This window comes from Lampetra planeri, chromosome 21, assembly GCF_965212315.1.
Source record: "Lampetra planeri chromosome 21, kcLamPlan1.2.h2, whole genome shotgun sequence".
Lineage (NCBI taxonomy): Eukaryota > Metazoa > Chordata > Hyperoartia > Petromyzontiformes > Petromyzontidae > Lampetra > Lampetra planeri.
In genome coordinates, this window is record NC_136127.1 from 9,289,838 (window position 1) to 9,306,104 (window position 16,267).

The 16,267-nt window shown below is 36.6% G+C and overlaps 1 protein-coding gene across 1 annotated transcript in view; it reads left to right on the forward strand.

Moving 5' to 3' along the window:
• The window catches only part of TTN (titin), a 340,888-nt gene that overhangs the window by 115,389 nt on the left and 209,232 nt on the right, over positions 1-16,267 (forward strand). Inside the window, exons 97-114 of the mRNA XM_078603948.1 lie at positions 1,794-1,862; positions 2,108-2,161; positions 2,351-2,407; positions 3,207-3,263; positions 3,755-3,811; positions 4,061-4,117; positions 4,695-4,751; positions 7,379-7,435; positions 8,865-8,921; positions 10,358-10,411; positions 11,180-11,236; positions 12,176-12,232; positions 12,426-12,482; positions 13,045-13,101; positions 13,358-13,414; positions 13,624-13,680; positions 13,942-13,998; positions 15,408-15,464. Of these exons, the coding sequence (XP_078460074.1) occupies positions 1,794-1,862; positions 2,108-2,161; positions 2,351-2,407; positions 3,207-3,263; positions 3,755-3,811; positions 4,061-4,117; positions 4,695-4,751; positions 7,379-7,435; positions 8,865-8,921; positions 10,358-10,411; positions 11,180-11,236; positions 12,176-12,232; positions 12,426-12,482; positions 13,045-13,101; positions 13,358-13,414; positions 13,624-13,680; positions 13,942-13,998; positions 15,408-15,464 (1,032 nt within the window). The remainder of the gene's footprint in view (positions 1-1,793; positions 1,863-2,107; positions 2,162-2,350; positions 2,408-3,206; positions 3,264-3,754; positions 3,812-4,060; positions 4,118-4,694; positions 4,752-7,378; positions 7,436-8,864; positions 8,922-10,357; positions 10,412-11,179; positions 11,237-12,175; positions 12,233-12,425; positions 12,483-13,044; positions 13,102-13,357; positions 13,415-13,623; positions 13,681-13,941; positions 13,999-15,407; positions 15,465-16,267) is intronic.

A 16,267-nucleotide genomic window follows, 5' to 3' on the forward strand; every position in this document is an offset into this window, starting at 1 on the left:
ACAGTTTTTGGCATCCACGCAAACCGAATATTATTGACCTAGCAACAGCAGCGTGTTTCTAATTTAAGTGACTGAGGTGTCTTAAGGTGTTGAACACCCCCCCCCCCCCCTTAAGTTTTTTTGGTGAGTCTTATTTGGCCCTCGTGAAGAAGAAAAACGTTTTCTAATCCCGGCTCTAGAACAAAAAGTACAAATTATGTTGGATTCACACCAACTTGTGTGATTTACAGTGGCAACAAAGATTGTGAACGTGATGTTTATTTTATTTAGAAATCGCTTGGGAGAAAACAGAGGTTGAAATTAAAAGGGAGCCACCAACGCCGCAGCCGAAAGGTAGATGACAGATCTGTTTGTGTTAGAGACTGTTTTCTAATACAAACAGACATCTGCCAAAATATACTTAAAGTTACATTTCCATGTGCCGAATTGACTTCTGTGTCTGTGTGTTACATCTGTATTTAAAACACATTTCATATACAAACTCACATTATGGTTTTATATCCACACCAAAGTGAATGATTAGCCAATGTACAATTTGTTACCGTGGTTTATATTTATCAGAAGCTATTTGGGAGAAAACAGAAGTTGAGATTAAGAGAGAGCCTCCAAAACCAAAGCCTAAAGGTAGATGGCAACATGTTTGTGTTGGAACCCATTCTCAAATGCAAACATGTGTCTCGAACAAATTGCATCGACACAAATTCCAATTTTACAGCCATACAAAAGTTTATCGATGGGGAGAATGGGAAAAATATATCCGTGGTGTGTATTTATCAGACATCGCTCAGGAGAAAACAGAAGTTCATATTAGAAGGGAAACCTCCAAACTAGAGCCTAAAATGCATATGCATTTAAAACGCACTCCACATACACTCACATTATCGTTTTATATCCACTCCCAAGTACGATTATGCAATGGGCAATTTGTGACCGTGGTTTGTATTTATCAGAAATAACTTGGGACAAAACAGAGGTTAAAATAAAAATAAAGCCTCCAAAGCTTAAATGTAGATGGCAAACATTTGTCTTAGAAGAACTCATTATCTCATGCACATATTTATAGAACAAATTACAGAAACACGTACCATTGTTTCTTGTATTCATGCCAACTAGTACAACTCGGCAAATGGGTTGGGTTAAATGATGACGTCACCCTGCTGCTCTTTTTAAGACCGGGAGCAGGTGGAGGGCTTCACTATTGTAGCAAATTTCTCGATGATGCTGGATGTAATTACCAGCGAAACGTCGTAAAATTGTAAATGTTGTGCATTAACTCTTCTAAACACCGGTGGGCTAAAGTAGTGAACTATTTGTCTTTTGTCAACGTGACACATTTTTTACTGATTGGCCGTGTCTGGTGGTGGAGGGTTCCGAAACATTTATAAATAACGCGATCTAACCGAAAAACCTTTACTATTAAATGGGGAATGTTGTGACAATGGTCATGTATTTATCAGAAACAACTGATATTAAGACAGAACCATCACAAAAGCCTAAAATCGGCAAAGGTAGAGAGACAATGCACGTGTGTGTGTTAGAACCTCTCTAACACACAAACACGTGTCTCCCTTGTGTGACCCGAATACGATGGGGGTAGTCTGCTGGACGTATTGCCTCGCTTGTGTCGTACACGATTTAAAAATAACCACGCTCCTGTGTTTTTTTGCTGCAATTAAGGCCCTGTAAGATACGTAATTGTTGTTCGTTGTTGCTCACTGTTATTGTTTCATTTTGTTTTCGTTTTTTTTTAATTGACAAACTCCATACGCTGATTTGCAATGCTCATTCAACAGCTGTGGTTGTGAAAACTAAAGAGCCCACAGTGGAGATTACCGTAAAGAAAGATGAAGCGGTCAGGCGTGGTAAATAAGACTATGTATTTTCACCGATGAAAATGCATTGCACATGTGTGTATAAATATATACAATAGAAGCCTAGAGTAATTAAGTTTTTTTATTTTACCAATATCAGTCAACTTATTTTAACGTGCTCTGTTGGGCAAAGTTGACTTAACATTTGCAGCTATACTAAATAGTGCCTCTGTTATGTATAAACTCGGAATTCTGTAAACAAGGCTCGGCTAAATCAGCTGTTTTGTCCGTCACAGTGGGTGAGAAAGTAGCCGTGGTGCCACGTAAACCTGAACCAGATGTACACGAAGGTGAGAAGAGGCTCGATGCCTTAATTTAAAATGCATTGTCCGTAAAGCCAATGCATTTTAACAATGTGTTTATGTGTGTTGCGTCCACCACTGCTTTTGCGTCATACATTGACCCACATTTTTTTTTACCGAAATAGTAGTCCCTGCAGAATATCGATTTAAACAGCAGCGTGAACTTTTACTTGTCAGAATGCACAATCGAGGAGCTTGAAGTCAGAGATGTAATATACACACACAAAACAGAAGGTAAGGGCATCATAAAGTAATCAATTTTAACGAGTGATTAAAACTAGTTGGATTTTCAACTTTGCAGAAACTTGGTCTCAGAGTGGAATCCAACTGTCCTCTCTTTTCCATTGAAAAGCAGAAGGAGGCTACTATAGAGTGTGGTGATTGTGTAATCTGCAGTGTCATCAATTATTACGGTATAATTATTTATCGGGGTTTTTTGTTTTAATGTTTTGACTCTGTTGCAAAATGACCTTTAAAAATGTGCGTTCAACTTTCACACAAGTCACGAGTTGGCTTTCACCGGCGTTCATCATCGTCAGCCATGGTCAATCCAAGCTGCTGCCATCTCTTACGGTCCTTCGATATAATGAACCACCCAGTACCTGCACACAAACTGAGTTTTTAATTCCATCTCCACGGTAGCCGTACTATCAGACGCCTCCCATTACTCGGTTGCAACTCCATTATTATTCTTCATCACACGCCAACATTCTTTCAAGTCTTAGCGAAACCCTCTTGCTATTCATAAAAAAATATAATTACGTCTTTAACCCGTGTATTACGTAAACAAATGTATATATGTTTTTGTTTGGAGTAATTTACACATTTGCAAGTAACGTAGTTATTTGCAAATTCCAGTGTGTGGAAATACTTTTGTGGCATGAGTGTATTTGTCAAAAATACACAATCATGAAGTTTTTCCGATTTACATCGACACGATCGTCATCGTGTTTGTGCACGTCTGTATTTGAGGAACTTACATGCACAACTATACTCGTGCGATTAGATTACGAGACCTATTTTTCTTTATTAGAACTTATATTTGAAGAGCCGGAACCAAAACCAATCTCACCCAAATATACACGCGAAGGTGAGAACAACATAAACATCCATGCTGCTTGTCATAGAGGCATCTAATACAAACTGCATGTGAACATCGGGTGATGTTGTTGTTGCATTACATAGTTGAATACATTAATACATAGTAAAGAAAAATATCAAATATAGTGACTTAAAAAAACATTATTTTAAATATTAAACATTTTTATAACTGCACATGTTCTATATTTCTGTAAATTATGAGTATCATTTAATGTGGAATCCAGAGTACTGTTTGTGCACTGCTCTCGTTGACTCATTTGCGTTAAATGCACTCATGACATCTGGTGATGGTGTGCACAAGTACAACCAGCAACAATAAAAATTAAACTCATTCGTCACGTGTATTTTAATGTGCTATGAAGAAGGGCCATAGCCCAAAACGTCACCTATTCCATGTTTCCCTTTTAAGGCGACCGCGTTATTGACGAATGTGTTTAGTTTTTTTACATTTTTATTTCAACGAGTCAATCTCTTCGTTAGAAATGATAACCGAAACGGCGGAGGTCATCCAAGTCTCTCCGAAACTAGCATTCGAAGGTCAGGATTATTCCTCATTTGCGTAACTTGAAGCACAAATGACTGGAATGGACTTTGCAATATTTCGTTTGAAATATTCGCGTTGCTTTTAATGTGCGCTTAAACTTTTATTAGCCTGTTACAATCACATTATTTCAATACACAGTAATTTAATACACAGTAGTTTCAATTAATGGCTCAATAAATAATTAGTTTGTGTGAACGAAGTATTGACGTCGTCACTAAAGGTACATTTAATTATTTTGGTAGAATATTTGGCAGAAGAATTTGAAGTCAGGAAAGTTAAACCAAAATTCAAAGCTGCAGGTGAGAGCGTCACACATTTTTTTATCATAAATATAAATGTACATACACGTGCATAAACATTCCAATTGTGACAACACACATTTGGTTGTAAGTATATTAATTCTAGATTTGAAGCTTTCGTGACTGCAAGGAATCATATTCTTAGGTTTTTTCGGTAAAGTCACGTAGGTAAAACATCAAAATTAATGAAAATAAAATAAAATAAAAACAAAAATCACGACGTTTCGGAGGCAACACAAGTCTCCGTCATCAGGTGGGACCGTCACAGCCGAATTAGCTGCATCTAATTCGACGTTTCGGAGGCAACACAAGTCTCCGTCATCAGGTGGGACCGTCACAGCCGAATTAGCTGCATCTAATTCGGCTGTGACGGTCCCACCTGATGACGGAGACTTGTGTTGCCTCCGAAACGTCGTGATTTTTGTTTTTATTTTATTTTATTTTCATTAATTTTGATGTTTTACCTACGTGACTTTACCGAACAAACCTAAGAATATGTAAGTATATTCTTTGCGGGTTATTTTTTTAATGCCACTCATAGGTACGCTATGGTAAATGGCCTCTTTTTCTTCATCAGAGCATGTGACAGAGGAAGTTGAGGTCAAGAAGGCCGTACCGCGATACAGGGGAGGAGGTGAGATTGCAGCATGTATATTGTGTTAGAAAGTTCTAATACAATTGCATGAGTTGGGTGTCAGAGTCTGCTTTTGAACTGTGTTTACAGCAGCAGAGGTCCGTTTTTTTACCACATTCCTGTGTAATTGTGATGGTCTGTTGTTGTTGTAGTTGTAGTGTACTTGTGTATGTCCGCAATATCGGGGGGGGGGGGGGGCGGGGTGACCTGATGAACCATGCTAACGTTTGGACTTTACAGGTATTGGGACTCAACGTTGCATTTATTGGAAACAATGCTGCAGCCGAGAGGGATGAACGTAATTTTAACAATGGCCATTTCATCATAATGGCAGGCTAATGTCCACTTGCAGGCCAGTGCTGTGGCTTGCCTTGTTCCTCACAGGGACAGCTGTCACCTGGGGTGCCCTTGGTTCGACTATACAGTGGGGCATTGGAATGGCTGAGATGTGATGTGATGTAAGGTGGTTTTGAGTAGTTGAGGCATTTAATTAGAATATATTCTCATCCTAATTATAAAAAAATAAACAGTTTTAGTAATGTATATTTAATATGAGACACAATGCTGGAATTCTCTGGCAGTGTTGTCAGATGTGCAAAAAACTATAAGCACGAACAGTAAAGTTGCTCGTGTACTGTAAACTTAACTTAAATGAAAATAAAATGCAATTCGTGATTTTTTAAATTAACGTACGTATTCGTTTATTTTCTGAAAATAATATATTACACAGATTATGAGGAAGAAGAGTGGCCCACTAGGTTTAAACCTGTTGTGGCAGGTGAGGATAACGTCTGGAACTATTTAACGTTGTTATTCCAAATGTAATTACGTACTTAATTAGTGTTTTAAGAGTACACATCTAAATCGGTTTAAAATTACCTTGCTAAAACATATTTATAGCATATACATTATTGAAAAAATATATATTTGATTTATCAATGGTAAATGGTTCCACGAAGAATAAAGTTTGGTTTCCCACTTTTGGAAAACATAATACAAATGATCACAAGGTTTGTGTTTAAAAAATGAAGTGTGATTATGAAATACGTGTGGTTAAATTTTGGTCGCGTGAATTTGCGACGACTTGAATGTGGTATGTATTGATGTGAAAATGGTATTTTTTGTGATAATAAAAACACATTTTTACCAGCGTAAAACATCACCTCCCTTGAATAAGCGGTTGAAAAAAATTGTACTTCAAGCAAATGTACTTCCAGATAAGCAGGTATGCCTGTATTTCTCAACCATTTTTAAATCAAACGTTCAATGAGGTGGGTGTTTTACCAGTAAAATATATATTTTTCACATCACTACAATGATACTGATTCACCGCCTGTGCGTTTTTGAGATTCGTGTGTTTTTATTGCACATGTATTATGATTCTGTCTCATTTGTTTAATTGGCTTGCCAGGGTTCTACTGCTCTAGGCTTTTTTTTTAAGTAGGCCCCATAGAAAGAAAAAAAAAGCAACAACATTGAAATCACTTATCCCACAATATTAAAATCATGATTAACCTATACATACATACGTTTTACCGATTAGTAAAAATGTCAGCAAAACAAAATTCATCAAATAAAAAAAATGAATACTAGCAAGCCCTTATCCATAACTGTTCCAATTTAGTAATCTTGCAGGTGTTCACTAATATTGTTTCATCTTGGTCTTTTTTGTTTCAAGTGAAATTAAACAAAAATAAAACTTTGGTTTCATTTACAAATGCAAACCCAGTTTTTCTTAGGAGCGTGTTGGTAAAAAGTTAATGCACTTTCAGTGTTTGCACTTTTGGTGTAAGTTTCACTGTTTGCAGTTATTTGGTGATATTTGCTGACAAGTGCTCCATGTATGGTGTATATCTATCTGTGTAAAATTGTCTCTGAATGCACGTAACGAATATTTCCAGAGCCTGTCACAGACACTGTTGAGGTGAAGAGAGTTTTTCCTAAAATTGTGCAAGAAGGTGAGGTTGAAATTGCCCCGTGATGTTTGTGTACAGTACTTCATCGCATATCCGATTTTGCTGGGGGTTGAGGCGTAGGCAGATACATGGACATCAAATAAAAAAAATAGAAAATGACAGTTATACCGCACACAAGTTATTGAAATGAAATAAAGCACAAGCCTCTTTGAACACGGAAAGTGAAAGTACGCGATATGTACACGGTTTACCACGTGTGATAAAGGTCATATTTGTAAACATTGATAGAAAATGACCATACACCGTGCTCAAATACTAACTTGGATATGGGCTGTTTAATTAATTATGGTGGATATGTGACTGTCGGATATGCGACGCTGTATTGTACAGTATTGTCATTTTCTTTCCAGCGGTGAAAACTGGATTATGACCTCTGCATTTTGCGATTGTTTTCAAGCAATTGTTCGTGCAAATTGTGTTTTTATAATAGGTTACATGCTGGGTTGTATATATTTTTTTTTTCCCCGGTGTTGTTGTGTTCCCAAAACAGGATTTGAAAGTGACCCGCAGAATATGCCAAATGGATATGTGTGTGCACTCTTTTTGGAAAATATGTATGGTGACCTTGTGATTGTACAGGCAATGTGGAAATCAAAAGAGGATCGTGTGATTAAACGATTGAATGCATCTCCTTAAATTCACTTTCTACAGCCGATGCTGTCGAAGGAAGAGTCCCGGCAAAGGGTGAACCTGACGACGAGGAAGGAGGTAAGAATCGACTTACTTGATTATAGATCTGAACTCTTTGGTTCTTTCGGTAAAGTCACGTGGGTATTTTTCTACCTACTTGACTTTACCGAAAGAACCAAAAAGTATGGATTCCTGCAATCACGAAAACTTCAAATCAAGGTTAGAGATCTTAAATCTCATTCGTGGCTTTTTATTTTTGTAATGCTGTCCAACTAACGTTGAACGCGTTCATGCATTAGCCATGTCTGTTTGTAACTGGAGGGCACTATAACTCTCGTTTAGATGATCTGATACGAACGCAGCTTTAGTCTGAAGTTGTTCTGTTTCATGACTGGCCAAATTGTTGAAAGGGTTTCCCAAAACGTGGAGAGGTAAACCTGAGAAAAGAAGTACAATATGCAACTATCAAATGCACTGAGAGATACTTTTTGGCTTCCATATTGTGAAATAAATAATGTCTAAAGAGAAAGTCTGCATAATGGACAGCATTACAGAATTCATGCGTATGTATCGTTTTTCCTAATTTGTTTATGTTAGATTAATCTTTTAAGACACATGGGAGCCTTTTATTTAACATTTGCGAGAGGTTAATGACAAAAAGGATATCATAATCAAACGTCTCTTGCAATCTTCTCGGGTTTAAATAGGGTAACAATGAGGTTCGGTTCGGTGGGTGATTGGTTGTTTGGCTATCAATGTTATTGCTTCTTACCACAATAATTGTTCACATATCCCCAGTGTATACAATGTATATGCATGATGATGATGATGACCACTATTCTTACACTTAGAGAAGATGGTGGGGTGCTTTAGTGTTGCGAGCCTGTGTCTGAAAAAAGTGGACTTTTTGGTTGTCAAATCTACCTATCTCTATTGTGATACGTAGCGAGTGAAATATAAAGGTCGAGCCAAGGCATACCGTCCACCATCTGGTGAAAATGATCTTTCTCACTGAGAAAAATATATACTTATTCTTAGTTTTTTTCAGTAAAGTCACGTAGGTAAAATTTTTTAATTAAAATTAATAAAAGTAAAATAAAAATCAAATAAAAATCACGACGTTTCGGAGGCAACACACTTTAATTTTAAGTTTTTTACCTACGTGACTTTACCCAAAAAACCTAAGAATATGAATCCTTGCAGTCACGAAAGCTTCAAATCTAGAAAAAATAATTAAAAATACCTCAGAAAAATCTAAGTTAATGCAAAAGTGTGTAATAAAAAAAGTGACACATTAACATTGCTTGAAAATACGTTTATTCAAACGTGACGTACTTGTGAAAGAGCCAAATGAGTTCCCTCACGCTCACAGCAGCCAATCAACCTCGACTTTCGTCTGCAGCATACGTCGTTTGTGAGTTCAGACGGACCAGCCCTGTTAACTGGGGCTTTAAACCCGGCAGGGCAGGGCAGTGCATGTGCTGATATGGTATATTTCATCCATCAGAATACGTGCAGAGAGTCGTAGAAGTAAAAACAGTTCGCATCGTAACTAAAGATGAAGGTGAGACATGGCTATATGTGTCTTGCGTTCTGAGCGCAAACACATATACCAGTAATCTGTGTGTTGAATCAATACTTGCGAACCTTTCCAAATATGCCAAGATGTGACATTACATTTGAAGTATTGATATACAAGAAGAGCCTCCTGTTTTAATGAGCAGGAAGTGGTGTATTTTAAGATGCTATATTAAATCAATATATTTTTGTAAAAAAATTTATTTGGAGGGAAATCTGGAAATGCCGTGAACATGCCTCTCATCACCCCATGGCGTACAATACTATATAAGCCGAGCCGTTGTCATAAAGGGAAGGCTGTTTCATTTTAGTGACTTTTTTTTTTACACTTATCACGGCGTCTCAAAATGTGCACGTATTTATCGGTGTCATTCTCAGGGAGTTTCGAGCGTAGGGCACGAATGCCTCGGGTGTTTAGCCGCTATTCATTCTCGTAACGTGGTTGTGTTGTGGCTCAAATGCATTTTAAAGCTGTGTTGCAGGATTATGACAGATTTTTCTCAGGTACTCCTAAATATTTAGTGATGCCCTTGTATAATTACTCTTTGGTTCTTTCAGTAAAGTCACGTAGGTTATAAAATAAAATAAATCACGACGTTTCGGGCGCAACACAAGCGTCCATCATCGGGTGGGAAAGCATGGTCTGCTTCTGAGGCAGACTGTTTTAAAAGGTTTGGAATGGGTGTAGCTCAAGGGTCATAAAGAAGTGGCTGTAGCTAGTGATGTTAATGTGAGAAATTAGCTTGTAACTGTAAGATAGGAGAGCGGCCTCCTCGACTAGGGCACGGAAGTGGCTGTGTTAATGTGTGTTAACATCATGCTAATCCCTAATCACTAGCCCCGGCCACTTCTTTATGACCCTTGGGCTACACCCATTTCAAACCTTTTAAAACAGTCTGCCTCAGCAGCAGACCATGCTTTCCCACCTGATGATGGACGCTTGTGTTGCGCCCGAAACGTCGTGATTTATTTTATTTTAGACCTACGTGACTTTACCGAAAGAACCAAAGAGTATGGATTCCTGCAGTCACGAAAGCTTCAAATCCCTTGTATAAATGTTGCATTTTGAGTTTAAGGTTCAGTTCCGTGAAATTGGAAAGCAAGTACATTAAATAAGTATTGATTTACATCAACCATCAGGCAACGACATCGATTTTGAACCTGATCTGATCACCCTTTGTGAAAATCAGAATTTTTATTGATCGTGGAGAAATCTGGTGAGATGTGACGCTCTCCTTCACAGATGTCAGTAGAGATCGCCAGTAGTCAGTGTATGTTTGACATTGTTTGATAATGATGTAACTTTACGCAATGTATTTACGTTATAAAGTGTGCATACAAACATTAATGTGCCATTTAGCACATTTACATTTTGGATAATAATACATGTATCTAATATAGTTATATTGCCTCTGTAATTAGAACCGCATGAAGAAAGAGTGGAAATTAGGAAGACAATTTCCAAGGGTAAACCAGGTAAGGAATCCATATATGGCGCTATGTTGACTGTTTGGTTTATTAACCATTTGCAATTTGCCAAGCTACATGGTACGATTGTTATTTATGCGTGGTTGTATCATGTTTCCTTTAAACTTGCCATCGTGTGGTCAGTGATTCATTATGAATGTCGAATGTGCCTTTTTACAGTAATCTGTCGAGTTTATTTCAAACTATTCCAACAAAAAAATAGTCATTGCCCTGATTTATGAAGAAAAAAAACCAACGTGTCAACATTAATATACCTATGAGCAAACAAAGTGAACGCAACGCATGTTGGAATGCATTATCTGGGCTGAACTCACAAAGCTGAACTCTCGTGATTTGAGCATTATAATTGTGTTTTAATGAACACGACATCAAGTAATTACTTTTGTGTAAAGTGTTTTCACAGGTGTGTCAATGTGAACACTGTGTTCCAGTGGTTTGCGTGGGAAATAAAAGTGAACCCCTTACATTTGTCCCCATTAGAATCGGCTCAAGAAAGAGTAGAAATTAAGAAGGTGCCCCCTAAAACTAGACGAGAAGGTTAGGATTTCAGATAACGGTGTTTGTGTTTGGATCGCATTTCAAAACAAACACGTATCTCGACAATCTCTTTGCGTTTTGCAATTGTGTCAATTTTGCCAAGAAGCTGCAAAGCACAACTTAACTCTGCTCTTCATATTGACAGCAGGTATACTGTGCCCGTTTATGCATCGACAAAACATGTCATCAGTAACATCTTCTAATCTGACTTTGTTTCAGAACCAGCTGAAGAAAAAGTGGGAGTGAGAAAGGTTTCTGCAAAGGGTAAACCAGAAGGTGAGCGAAATATGTAATTTGTGTTTGGGGTCACTTTCAAAACACATTGTGCATATTTTAGTGTTTGTTTGGGATTTAGAATAAAAAATTTCGGTGATATATTCTACAATGAGCTTGTGGGAAACAGTTGACTATGCATTCCCTCACCGAAGAGTGTAACATCATCACAGATAATCAGCTTCATGATTTGCACCTTTATTGATGGAATCGTTTGCAGAAGCAATACTTTCAGTAATGTTACTAAGTTATATGATTTAATGGAACATTGTTCGAATGTACAATTGGTTGCTCATGTGTTTTGAATGCACAATTGAATGGGATATATTCTTTATAGTGTTTTTGAAGTCATCCGAATGCAATTTAATCAAGAAAAATTATAGCATTTTGAATGATAAAAAGGCTTTCCCCTTTCTTGAATGATACAAACAGGTGTTACGATGTTTAAACACCAAATACGAGGCATCGAGTCTAGATCAACCACACATGCTTGTGGGAAGAAAATGCAAAGATTTTAAATCTCGATACTGGCAGAAGGATCCCAATAGATATGTTTGCATTTTATTTAAAAGTAAATGAAGCCTTCATCCAGCAGTGGAAAGAACATGACTGATGATGATGATGATGATGAACGCAACTTAAATCTTAAATGTTTGGTTCTTGGAGCCTTCAGAAATGAAAGTATCAATTATGAAGGTGCCTGCCAAGGCTAGGCATATTTGTGTTTGGAATAACTTTGCAAGTAAAATGCATATTTCGTAGGTAGTGACCTTAAACATTAAACTATATTAATAAACTGCATCTCTGAGCACAAGACATCTGCTAGGGTATTTGATTTGTCGTGTAAATATCATCTTTGTTAAAATCTGAATGGCAGTGCCCGATTTGTCTCAATTCTGATGGTATTATTTACAATTGATTGCAATTCGTATTGTTTCTTAGAACATTCTGAAGAAAAAGTGGAGATTAAAAAGCTTCCTCCCAAAGCTAAACGAGAAGGTTAGCGTCTGAGATATGGGGTTGTGTTTGGAAAGACTTTCAAAAACAAACCCATACCTCTGTAAAATATACTCCAAAATTGCCATGACATTGTTTAAACTTTTAGGCTGTCTTATTAAAAACGACAATTTTCATGAAAAAATGTAGACATGTTGTAATGGATAGTCATCTAATGCTTCGATTTTATTGTTAGAAATGTATGAAGAAAAAGTGGAGATCAGGAAATTTCCTGTCAAGCCTAAGGCAGAAGGTTAGGGAATTCAGATATGTGGTTTGTGTTTGAAGCGACTTTCAAAGCAAACACATATCTACGAATACATGTACAGTATAATCATAACAATGTTCTGAACCTCCAAATAACAATATGTTTAATCCAACTGCCTAATAGCTTTCCAAAGCAATATTATCCGGCAGTATTTTTTAAGCAAGTATATTCTGGACTGGTATTGACATTCTGGGTTTTGTCAACGTAATATTTTACATGAGATAGGTTTTCTCATTTATTGTAAGTACTGCAAGCCAAACTTCATTATTGCTAGTCAAATTTAAATCAAAGGCTACACTAGATTAACTACTCATTAGGTGTTTAGTGTTTACCATAATTGGTGATCATTGCACAATGTACTCATGGGTGCAAGACATTGGGCATTACACTGACCTCTTTCCCATCCAGCGTGATGCTGTTATGGCTTTGAATCAGTATATATATAATTTATACTGTAATGTGAAATTTAGTTTTAACACCAATGTGTGAGGTTTGTGTTTCAATTACAAAGATTATTTATACGTATAAAACTTGTGTTGCTTCTCAGAACATTACGAAGAAGTAGTGGAGGTTAAAACGGTTCCAACAAAAGTTAAACACGAAGGTTAGCGTGCGAAATATGGTGCTTGTGTTTGGATCGACTTTCAAAACAAGCCAATATTTTTACTCTGTGTGGTGATTGTGATGTATTTCATTGCATTATTTAAATGTGAGACTGGTACTTTGTTTAGATACCGAATTTCAAATGTCCAACTACATTAATAACATTTCACTATCAGTATGTTTGTATCAGAAAGTAGTGCTTATCATTTGTTCTTGTTTATGAGGCTATTTTTTTTAAAATCTATATTGTTGATTAGAACATTACGAAGAAAAAGTGGAGGTTAAAAGGGTTCCTCCGAAAGCTAAACGAGAAGGTTAGCGTGTGAGATGTGGGGCTTGCGTTTGGAAAAGCTTTCAAAACAAACCCATATCTTTGTCGACATTAACATGAAATTCCAAATTCATATCTTCTAATTATTGTGGTTTAGCTGTTAAATCCCATGTTCATGCTGAATTGATACATTTAGCACATATTACTAACGCTGTAATGGATAGTCGTCTAATGTGTTGATTTTATTGTTAGAACTTTATGAAGAAAAAGTAGAAATAAGGAAAGTTCCTGCCAAGCCTAAGCCAGAAGGTTAGAAATTCAGATATGTGGTTTGTGTTTGAAGTGACTTTCAAAACAAACACATATCATAGCATTGGTGGGATTTCACATGTATGTGAAGGTTCGCCAATCTTTATGGTGTATGCTGCCTTGATGTGGTCATGATTATGCTCTAAGTTATGTTTAAGGGGAAACACATAAGACCATCTTCGACTATTTTACTACAGGGAAATATATTTAATGTAATTATGGTGTTTCTATTTGTGAAAAAGTTGCCATTTATATTTTCAGAACATTATGAAGAAACTGTGGAGATTAAGAAAGTTCTTCCTAAAACGAAACGAGAAGGTTAGCGTGCGAGATATGGTGCTTGTGTTTGGAAAGTCTTCTAAACCAAACCCATATCGTCGGATCGATTGGCTTTCACCTACCTTTATATGTTCATTCGAAAATAATCATGTTATATCCTACTGCACAGTGTTTACGTGTACGATTATGCTCTAAGTTGTATTGACACACTATAGCGGTTATGATGTATCAATACATACTATTATACATCATAATGTTTTAATATCTATTTCGGATAATTAGTCTCTGCTTGGTGTTGTTATGGTTCTAACAAATGTTTTAGTTTGTCTGTGTATCTTTGATTTTTTTTGTACTGCAGTTTTTGCTGTTGTATTTTATTCTGTGGACCGTATTTTTCTATTCAAAAGACACTCAGTCACAATGGACTCTCACCTGGTTAGAAATGAAACGTTTATTATATTGCTGAATGTAGGGCTAACAATAAATTAAGAAGACTATATACAACGCAGTTAGCTACTCAATGAATGTTTGAACTCTGGTATATTGCCTCTGAGTTAAGCACACTATTAATGGTAGATCCTCCCTCGTAGTTGTATGCTTATGATTCGCTGCAAGTTAAGTTGAATTGACAAGGCCTGAGGCCTTCTACAAGACCGGACTAATCTTATTCCGTGTTGATCCTCTCATGGAAACACTTTGTCAGATTGAAATATTTCTTTAACAGGTGAAATACCTTGTTTAACACAATGATGGCAAGGCATCTTGTGTGATTCTATTTGTAACAAAAATATAAACAACTTGTTTTATTTGTTAGAACATTTTGAAGAAAAAGTGGAGATTAAAAAGGTTCCTCCCAAAGCTAAACGAGAAGGTTAGCGTGAGAGATGTGGGGCTTGCATTTGGAAAGGCTTTCAAACCAAACCCATATCTTTGCTAAATATCGCCATATAATCCCAAATTCACGTCTTATAAGCATTGCAGTTTGGCTTTTTTATATTATGTTCATGCTGAGTTACGTAATCTGATACATTTAGTATTTATTAATAACACTTTCATGGATAGTCGTCTAATGCTTGCTTTTATTGTTAGAACTTTATGAAGAAAAAGTAGAAATAAGGAAAGCTCCTGCCAAACCTAAGCCAGAAGGTTAGGAATTAATATATGTGGTTTGTGTTTGAAGTGACTTTCAAAACAAACACATATCATTGCATTGGTGGGGTTTCACGTGTATGTGAAGGTTCGCCAATCTTTATGGTGTATGCTGCCTTAATGTGGTCATGATTATGCTATGTTTAAGGGGAAACACATGAGGCCACTTTCGACAAACCTAACCTCCTTTGGTCTTGATGTTATTCTAAAAATATCTTCGACTATCTTGCTACAGGGAAAAATATTTAATGTAATTATGGTGTTTCTATTTGTGAAAAAGTTGCCATTTATATTTTCAGAACATTATGAAGAAACTGTGGAGATTAAGAAAGTTCCTCCTAAAACGAAACGAGAAGGTTAGCGTGCGAGATATGGTGCTTGTGTTTGGAAAGTCTTCTAAACCAAACCCATATCATCGGATCGATTGGCTTTCACCTACCTTTATATGTTCATTCGAAAATAATCATGTTATATCCTACTGCACAGTGTTTACGTGTACGATTATGTTCTAAGTTGTATTGACACACTATAGCGGTTATGATGTATCAATACATACTATTATACATCATAATGTTTTAATATCTATTTCGGATAATTAGTCTCTGCTTGGTGTTGTTATGGTTCTAACAAATGTCTTAGTTTGTCTGTGTATAAATTTCGATTTAAAGCTTTCGTGACTGCAGGGATTCATCTTCTTGGTTCTTTCGATAAAGTCACGTAGAAGGGAAGTAATAAAATATGAAAAAATAATAAAAATAAAACATAATAAAATAAAATAATTCTCACGAGGTTTCGGCTACAACGCAAGCAGCCGTCTTCAGGTGAAGAATGAGACACTACCAAGCTAGGAGCTTATATATAAGCTGGGTTGGAGGTGGAAGAGCGCCTTAACAAAAAGAATGTGCATATGAAGAGGAATTTAGCATATTCATGGTAAATGCGTAGGAGGTGGGTGGGGGGCTTTCAAAGTCATATTATGCCCATGCATTATGCAGGATCAGCAGCACCAAGGGGGGGTGCAGGGAGTAGCATTAACAATGGAAAGGAATGTTAATGATATGTAGCTGCAGTTACTAAACAACCACGTAGAAAACTAAAGTATAAACTACATAAAAAACTAAAGTATAAACTGCATAGCACCATCAGTATACTTACTATA